At 41.3% G+C, this 10,012-nt stretch overlaps 1 protein-coding gene across 1 annotated transcript; it reads right to left on the reverse strand.

Moving 5' to 3' along the window:
- Window positions 1–318: 318 nt before the first annotated feature.
- On the reverse strand, window positions 319–7,773 carry LOC136767587 (zinc finger protein 664). Its single transcript, XM_066721469.1, has 3 exons — window positions 7,614–7,773; window positions 3,209–3,348; window positions 319–1,677 (listed from the first exon to the last, which is right to left on the reverse strand). Exons 2-3 carry the CDS (start codon window positions 3,330–3,332, stop codon window positions 647–649), a joined length of 1,155 nt encoding a protein of 384 aa, XP_066577566.1. The 5' UTR covers window positions 3,333–3,348; window positions 7,614–7,773; the 3' UTR covers window positions 319–646.
- Window positions 7,774–10,012: the final 2,239 nt, after the last annotated feature.

The raw sequence follows: 10,012 nt of genomic DNA on the forward strand, positions 1-10,012 counted from the left end.
CTGACTCTATCTTGGTCATTTGAAAAGATCCAGTCAATACATGCACTCTCCCTGGTTGGTTCCTTGACAAATTGAGTTAGAAAGCAGTCATTTACCATCTCAACCATTTCTATTTCTGCTTCTGTAGTCCCCACTGCAGCCAATCAAACACACCGGCAGATCAAACAGGAGTCGTATTGGCCGCGGCATAAAGCAATCAACCGGCTCTCCAACCACTGTAGTTATATCCAGAAGTTAATTCATTTTATCAGATTGCCGAGTTATTATGACAGTGATTAGCACATTTTAAAAAATCTATATATATTCACAAAATTCCAGCACTTTTAAGCACTTTATTCAAAATTCAAGCACTTTCACAACCTTGAAAATACCATCTTAAAATTCAAGCATTTTCAAGGATTTCAAGCACCCGTACGAACCCTGGTCATTACTCAGAATTGTATTTTTCTGGTTACCTTAAAGAAAACAGTGGGAGCTGGCAGACTGCTACATTACAAAGATACACAGAGACAGATACATACAGCTTTTAACATCACAGTTTCTGTAATTTTAATGTACAAATCCAATCCAGTACTGATTCTCTAGTATGAATACACTGCTGAGATTTAAGGAAGATCTTCCCACTCTGGGATCATCTGTAAGGTTTCTATCCCGAGTGAATGCGCTGGTGACAATGAAGGTGTGCTGCCTGATTGAAACTCTTCCCGCACTGGTAGCAGCTGTATGGTTTCTCCCCCGTGTGAATGCGATGGTGACGTTTAAGGTTTTCTGCCTGTGTGAAGCTCTTCCCACACTGGGTGCAGCTGTATGGTTTCTCGTCTGTGTGAATTCGCTGGTGAGATTTAATTCTGCTTGCATGACGGAAGCCCTTCCCACACTGGGAACATTTGTATGGTTTCTCCCCCGAGTGAATGCGCTGGTGTAATTTAAGGCTGTCTGCACGACGGAATATCTTCCCACACTGGGAACAACTATACGGTTTCTCACCCGTGTGAATGCGCTGGTGAGAAATAAGGTTTACTGCCTGAGTGAAGCTCTTCCCACACAGAGTGCAGCTGTAAGGTGTCTCACCTGTGTGAATGCGCTGGTGTGTTGTCAGATTTGTCGCACGATCGAAGCTCTTCCCACACAGGGTGCAGCAGTGCACTCTTTTCCTTGTCAGAATGCATTGGTGTTTTTTTAAGCTTCCAAAGTTTCTATACGTTTTCTCACAGTGGGGGCAGCGATGGCAGCCCCGATGTTTCCTAGCTGTGCAGGGAGAGTCAGAGCTGGAGGGTCTAGGACGCAGCTGTCTGCCCTGTGATGGGCTCTCACCCCTCACTGCACTGTCACAGCCTCCACTGAGCCCCGTCCTCAAGGCACCAGAGTCAGTATCACACAGTCCATCTACCAGAAGCTGCGGCTCCAGTTTACAGAGGCCTCTGTTAATAGTCTCTATTCTAAGATCACAGGGTTCCTCTTTCACAGCCGTATGCATTTCCCACTCCAGCTCACTGTCCTCTGTCTTAATGTGGACAGACGCCCCACTGGGCTCACACTGTGTACTGGTAGAATCCGGCTCAGTACCAGCCGCACTGGGTCCACACTCAGATCCCTGTGCCCCGAGTGCCTGTGTTAAACCCACAGCTTGTGGCTCCCTTTCCCCTGAGTCAGGGAGAGTGCTGGCCTCTACAGCTCCTGGGGGAGGACAAGATGCAAGCACAGATCAGAACAGTATCCAGGCAGTGTGTTGAATGAGTCTGTACTGAAAACAACCAAGTTACACAACTAACTCAACAGGCAAACAGTCACATGTGTAGAACCAATGTGGGCCGCCCACAGTGCAGATGTGTAGCAACAGCAGGGCTGTGATGTAAATGCCCTCATAACTCTCTTTCAAACATCTACAGACATGAGAGCGACAGAGCCCAGAGAGATCTGAAATGTTGAAATGGAGCACTGATGGCAATGATACAAAATAAACTGAATTTCAGTATAACCAGACTGATGGGATACACCACAGTGTCCTGGTGGTCATAGCACATGCCTTAAAGCAGGAGCTCTGAATTGAACACATTTATTGATTACTTATTATTAGGGCCCAACAGATATATCAGAGCACTGATATTATCGGGCGATATTGGCCTTTTACAGAAATATCTGTATCGGCACATATTCCATCAATAATGCACAGATATATTTTCTCAAACTTTTGGCTAAATATTTTTTTTAAATTACCATAAAATCCTTCATCAGACAATAATTAAATACGTTAAATTGGTTTTACAATCATTATTATAATTATTCACCATTATTTTTTTAACATAGTTCCAGTGCTTTAGTTTACACTAAAAGCTTCCGACTCCACAGTGATTCTCATGTGCAGCGGCGCCACGCGCAATACTGGGCGCCGTTCTGAAACAAACAAGTACCCACTGAGAAACACATGCCTCATAAAACAATAAACATGCGTTTGATGTTTCCTGATGCTTGTTTGATTCTACACAGGATCTTACACAATCCTGTAGGATCCTGCGAAGGGTCTTATAAGATCTTAAAGGATCATACAGGATCCTAAGCCATATCATAGGATCCTGACCTGATTTTACTAAAACCTATAGTGTTGCACATGATCATGTGGTATTGTGTGGATAAATATATATGGAACATGCTACACTAATTTCTTGAAGGAATAATAACAAGAAAGAGTACACACAATTTTATTTGTTTGAACAAAAAATAAATGTCCATAAAATGCCATTATGTCCAGCTGGTCTTTCATTTGTTTAAAAAAACATATATAAGTTGTTAAACATTGTGAATTCAATACAGCCACCTGTCAGGTCTAGATGCCCAGCTAAGTAAACAGAGGTGAGGATCCAGTTGTGGATTCTGCAGAACCGAAAAAGTTTCACCGAGGAGTGGAAATCCAAGTAACAGTGCAAGAAGGGCGAGGCAAGAGGCATAGTCAAGTAAACAAGCAGTAGAAGAACAGTGATCAGGCTGGGGTCAATGCACAGGATTTCAGAAGTTACTATCCAGAAGGTTTTATTCATTTTAACTATTGTGATTTTATTCTGACTAGATGTTTAATTTGTCATTTTACTGATCAAATATTTCACCTCACTGCGCAGACGCACCACGACTCGCACTGCACTCAGACTCATTATGTTTTTTTATAAATCGCATTTCTTTAAAAAGGCAGACATTAATAAAACAAACACATTACCAAGGGCAGCTCTTGGGATCTCTCTCTCTCCGCTACTCCGCTCTCCTATCCTGTCTCCTCGGCTCCTCAAAATCCGCCCGTCCGCTCTGGTACTCCAGCTCCACTCGCACGGCCTCACAGACATGATTCTGTCTGCGGTTCTATAAAATCAAACGATGATGAAACAATGAAACCCTAATTAACCGAATAATGGAGGAGCGGTGTAGGACAGCAGTTCCTGGCCATACAAAACCTCCCACCCCGCTTTCCGGTTCGGTCTCTTGGGTTCTACGCAATGCTGAGCATGCACATTTCTTAAACACGAAAACTCTTATGAGCAAACTTCATTGCCCAGCGGCAACTGCATATTGACCTCGAAAGGGAATATTTTGGAATAGTGTAAGGAAAGTGCTATAATAATATAATATACATTCAATTAATGCTTTTACATGGCAAAATTGAGGACAGTTTGTTTCCCAGTTGCAATTTTCTTTTCATACTTTTTGTCTGAAAAGTACTTTTACAAAATCAATTGGGTCCTTAATAAAATACATTTCAGCAGCTCACAGATAATTATTGAAGCATATTGCTATGAGCAAATACAAAATAAACACTAGACGGAACTGGAAAGGGGGGAGGGGAAGTTTTGGTTGGCCGGGAACTATTGGTCACGTTCTCGTGTCGCGCAGCAAGTTGCGGTATGTCTGAGATCACACGCAGCAGATTGAAGAACGCCTTTCTTTACAAACCCTGCAGAAATCGATCTGATTGGATGACTTGATTTTGTATTAGTTCTATGCCCAGATTTCAGTTTTTTTATGTAAAACACGGGAATTGCCAATCATTTAAGTTACAGCTTTATTGTGCACCACAGATTTAATTATTTTAACATATAATGTAAAATATTTTATAAACCATTGCCAATGCTAAAGCGTTTATCTAGAATTCTTTATCTATGGTGTTGACAATGCTGTGTGTGATAAGTTGTCGTTCACCTCTGCAATCTAGGGGGCTGCAGTAGTTTTAATTCAGCTTAACATGTCCAATCTCTGCAGCGTCTCTTTTGTCTCACAGCCACAGCTAGGCTTGCGCAGCAACTTATCTGAGATGCACTGGGCTGCATGATTCTGCACAGATTTCTGCGGGTGGGGCTTAGTGACGGAACGCAGAAAAACTCAATGAACGCGCATCTCTGAATTTCTGTGCAGAACTGCGCAGACCTGTGCAGAATTGAGCTTCAAGAACACGACCACTGTATCCTACACCGGGGCTGCATCCCAAATTGCACACTTCTTCCCTACAGCCTTCAACAAGTCTACACTTTGTGTGACGTTGTGCTGACGTCACAGAGTGTGCACTTGAGTTAGCGAGGGTGTAGTGAAGCTAAAAGCGTTCATTGGGACACACTTCACAACCTTTTCAAGTCATCTGTCTCTGTATTTAATGAATATATATATTATTATTATTATTAATAATAATAATAATTTGGAAATACATTGTTCCCGAATATCACCTTCTAGTTTTATTGGCTACTACTTCAGTATTCAGTATAAAATCTTCAGTATTAATAGTAATTTAATAGTGTTTAAAAATTCCAGTGAAAAAACATTTCAGCACCTATCAATTAATTAATTAATGAAGTAGTACAAATGTAGGAGGTGATATTTCCACATTATTATTATGAAATCTATTATGTTGAAATCCTTTAAAAAAATATTTGGAAGAGGAACAGTGCAAATGCTATAGCAGTCTCCATTCTTTAAAACTACAATCAAGAAAAGAAAGTGTAAGTACTTTCTCAGTCAAAGGTAAAGGTGCTGCACCTCTCACTCAATAACACACTCTGACACTTCAGTACAATGTCAAGCGAAGTGCACATTTGTCGAAGGGTGCAGGGAGCAAGTGTGCGATTTGGGACACAGCTTGGGAAAAGACAAAAGCAGTTGCTTTTTCAAAACAACATCCCAGGTGTTATGATGAAACCCCTCCTTCCAAGCCTATTGTGCTGTGCAGTGCAGTAGAGTACAGTATTGTGCAGTGCAGTAAAGTATTGTGCTGTGCAGTGCAGTGCAGTAGAGTAGAGTACAGTATTGTGCAGTGCAGTAGAGTACAGTAAAGTATTGTGCTGTGCTGTGCAGTGCAGTAGAGTACAGTATTGTGCAGTGCAGTAGAGTACAGTATTGTACAGTACAGTAAAGTATTGTGCAGTGCAGTGCAGTAGAGTACAGTATTGTGCAGTGCAGTAGAGTACAGTATTATGCTGTGCAGTGCAGTGCAGTAGAGTAGAGTACAGTATTGTACAGTGCAGTAAAGTATTGTGCTGTGCAGTGCAGTAGAGTACAGTATTGTACAGTGCAGTAAAGTATTGTGCTGTGCAGTGCAGTAGAGTACAGTATTGTGCAGTGCAGTAAAGTATTGTGCTGTGCAGTGCAGTAGAGTACAGTATTGTGCAGTGCAGTAGAGTACAGTATTGTACAGTGCAGTAAAGTATTGTGCTGTGCTGTGCAGTGCAGTAGAGTACAGTATTGTGCAGTGCAGTAAAGTATTGTGCTGTGCAGTGCAGTGCAGTGTAGTAGAGTAGAGTACAGTATTGTGCAGTGCAGTAAAGTATTGTGCTGTGCAGTGCAGTGCAGTAGAGTAGAGTAAAGTATTGTGCAGTGCAGTAGAGTACAGTAAAGTATTGTGCTGTGCTGTGCAGTGCAGTGCAGTAGAGTACAGTATTGTGCAGTGCAGTAGAGTACAGTATTGTACAGTGCAGTAAAGTATTGTGCTGTGCAGTGCAGTGCAGTAGAGTACAGTATTGTGCAGTGCAGTAGAGTACAGTATTATGCTGTGCAGTGCAGTGCAGTAGAGTACAGTATTGTACAGTGCAGTAAAGTATTGTGCTGTGCAGTGCAGTAGAGTACAGTATTGTACAGTGCAGTAAAGTATTGTGCTGTGCAGTGCAGTAGAGTACAGTATTGTGCAGTGCAGTAAAGTATTGTGCTGTGCAGTGCAGTGCAGTAGAGTAGAGTACAGTATTGTGCAGTAGAGTACAGTATTGTACAGTGCAGTAAAGTATTGTGCTGTGCAGTGCAGTGCAGTGTAGTAGAGTAGAGTACAGTATTGTGCAGTGCAGTAAAGTATTGTGCAGTGCAGTGCAGTGCAGTAGAGTAGAGTACAGTATTGTGCAGTGCAGTAGAGTACAGTATTGTGCAGTGCAGTAAAGTATTGTGCTGTGCAGTGCAGTGCAGTAGAGTAGAGTACAGTATTGTGCAGTGCAGTAGAGTACAGTAAAGTATTGTGCTGTGCAGTGCAGTGCAGTGCAGTAGAGTAGAGTACAGTATTGTGCAGTGCAGTAGAGTACAATACTGAGCTGTGCTGTGCTGTGCTGTGCTGTGCTGTGCTGTGCTGTGCTGTTCTGGACTGTCTCTCTGCAGGACCAGGATTCAGCTTCAAAACAGGCCTTTATGTAACCTCCCTCAACCGACACTGTGGAGTCAGTAAAAAGCACAGACTGGCAGACAACTAGCATAAAAACTGTTATTTTGTGATTAGTACATTGTATAGCTGTTTTAAAACATTTTTTCAGAATTATCGACCAGATAAATAATAATAAACACCATAACAACAATAATAATTGTGATCCCCCTCAGGATTCTTCAAGGCGCCAACAATACTGAGAGATACATGGGACCTGGGTTCTTCTCTGTGTTGCTTAATTATGGATATTGAAATGGGTGATGTGTGGGGACTTTATGCAAACATACTGATAAGTAATACATATATAATGGATTTATCTTTATAATATATATAGCGCACAGTGCCTCCATCTAATACACTTAAAACACATCTCAGAGAGCAGTAAGTAGTTATATTAGGGATTGTCAATAAAATACCGAAGTTGTGAACAGTGTTGCCCAGTAGCCTTCACATTATGCATGAATCCAATATTGAGAGTTGCAAAACATTTGTTTTTATTTTACCAAAACTGAATTAAAAGGAAAATAATTGCAAGTACATTTACCTGAATGCTTCAACCCAGCTAAGCATTCATCACTGCTTTCTCAAAATCAAAATAATGAGAGACAGCTTACAGTAAAACAATAGATTTTCTTTATAGTGGTACCACTTTCAATTACTAAATTAGCGGGGGTCCCCAGAATAAAACATCAGTCTTTGAATGAGTATTTTATAAGGCCTCTCTCCTCCCGTTGGATGAATCTGGTAAACAGAAAACACATTGTATGTCCAGGAAAATTGTAGATCCTTATAGTTTTAAATAATAGTCCCAAACACAAGTATAGACCCCCTTAGAGAAAAAATCAAAATGTCATTTATCCTCTTCACTTGCAATTGAAACACACATGATTCTCCATCTCTCTAACTAGAGCTCCTCTTTTCTTTTCATTCAAAATCAACCCAGTCGTGCTGTGTACTCACTGACCCAGGACCTTCCCTTTCTCTTGTTCAGTGTCCTCGATACTCGGTCCTCACTCCAAACCCAAATGACCTGAAGTTTGCACATGCACTTTCATTTTCTTTCATGTATTTGTCTGTCTTTCGTTTCGCAAACACTCAGCCCACTCTCCCCTCTTCAGTGTTGTCGTGTCCCTCTTTCAATGCTCCCCCTCACAACACGGCTCCGTCCCGATGGTTCCGGGACACATTTGAGAAGCCCTGTCTTAAACGTGCATTAATACAATATTTATCACTGTCAACCCTCAATTTCTATGGCTAATCGAAAATGTAGAGTTGAAAAAAAATATAGTCTCTGTAAAAGCAACGGTACTTCCCAGCCTGGATTGGCGGGGAGGTGGGGGGGGTATATAATTATAATCATAATCTTCATCATCATCATCATCATCATCATCATCATACAACAGCTGGTTTAAGTGTTCAAGGTGAAATTCATGAACAAAGATAGATTTTTTAAGACCGTGGATTCATGTAGCCCAAATCCCCAGATCAAGCGCTGATGTCAGTGACTGAGAGGCCTCCCGGAATCAGCCCATCTACAGTCTGATGAGGAGGGGAAGGTGTTTAGTTTTGTCTTTTAAAGTTAGTATAAGTATAATAGTACATATTTAGCATAGTTTGGCAGTGATTCCCTACATGGGGAATATTCTCTACACTAGAGCAGAGCAGTACCATGAAATGAGAAATATTCCTTAGGCATGTTTACTGCAGACTAGTCTAGGGGCCAGTAATGGACCAGCGCAGTACAGCACAGTGATGTGTGTTGAGCCCATAGGAAACCACAGAGTCAAACAGTGCAAAGACCTGTGGCAAGCTGAGCATGGTAATTGTTCATAAGGAGAGATAATAATAATAATAATAATAATAATAATAATAATAATAATAATAATAATAATAATAATAATAATAATTGTCTTGGTTGGGATCATTTTAGCAGGTAGGGGCATGAGAACATTATTTAAGAATGGTTTGTTTGTTTGTTTAAAATAATATATCAAGGCAATCTGATAATTTCTTGTAGTTGTGTTGCTCTGTCTCAGTCTCTGTGTCTCTCTGCCTCTCTCTCTCTTTCTCTCTCTCTCTCTCTCTCTCTCTCTCTCCCAGCCTCACCAGTTCATTCTGCTAAGCCAGTGAGTTAACAAATACAAATAAAATAAACAAACCACTAGACATGGAAGAGAGAAAAACAAAAACTCCTAGTATATTATTAGTAAATGAGTAGTAAATTAAGACATCACAGTAGGATTAGATACCCCACCCGGGTAGCCCACAAGTGTTGGGGCGGGGGGGGGGGGGTTGTTTTGAGTGTCTACACATCCCTGTTATTGCATGGTCTTGATTGAATTAAATATTGTAACAGTTTCTCCTGAACTGTCAAGGAAGGGTTCAAAAACAAGAAACTCGCAACTGTGAACAATACAATGCTCTTTATTTTGTACTTGCACTTACTCTGTAGTGTTTATATATTGACTGGCTGTGTGTATATTCTGAAAGCATTGTTTGATTTTGAGCACAGTCAGGGGTTTTGTGAAAGCAGTTTGAAGATTTGTTTTTGTGTTTAAAGTTTTGAGAAAATGTCTTTCTGTTGGGATCCTGATCAGGACTTAATTGAGCAAATCGTTAAATACCAAAAGGTGGTTATAAAAAGAGAACTGGCCCCTTCGGAAGGGGGGGGGCAAGTAAGCGGTTCATGTGTAAGTGAGAGAGGGAGTGAGAGTGAGAGTGAGAGTGACTGACTGTTCTGTGTTGTGTTGGAGACCAAGAAGGTGCTGATGGTTTCCTGTACAGCGGAGCTACAAAGACCCAAGTCCCTGAAGAAAGCCAAGCGCAAGAGGGATTACTGGTATTGATTTTTATGTACTTGTTTGGTGCTATTATGTTTGTTTGGGTTGGGTGCTGAGACTGGCTAAAATGCCGTTGGGGTTCTATTATAAAATCTCCCTATGATTTCCCTTCTTTCTTGCAGTTTGTTTGAATGGAACATTTTGTGTTTTTATGAATAAACACTGACTCTGAGAAATACCTCATTGAAACTGACTCCACTCCTCTACACTCTGGCTAGTTGTTAGAAATATATTAGCAGACCTCCCTGGGACAATGAAGGTGATATTCACAGGTATATAACCCAATAGTGTATATGCTGTCACCACCTTTATTGTGGCTAATAAAAACTCTGACCTGTCTTTTGGTCAGTCCAATTCATGTTGGGTGCGGTTTACTACACCGCAGGTACATTCTGTGTTGTACTACCGCAACCCACCCTCCCCCAAGGACTGCACTTCGCCAGACCGAACTGAGATCAATAAGGCCAGCGGGGAGCTGCAGTAGATGTTCGAAACACTACAATGAGGGGGCTATATCGTGAAG

The sequence above is a fragment of the Amia ocellicauda genome, chromosome 14 (assembly GCF_036373705.1).
Source record: "Amia ocellicauda isolate fAmiCal2 chromosome 14, fAmiCal2.hap1, whole genome shotgun sequence".
In the NCBI taxonomy this organism is placed as follows: domain Eukaryota; kingdom Metazoa; phylum Chordata; class Actinopteri; order Amiiformes; family Amiidae; genus Amia; species Amia ocellicauda.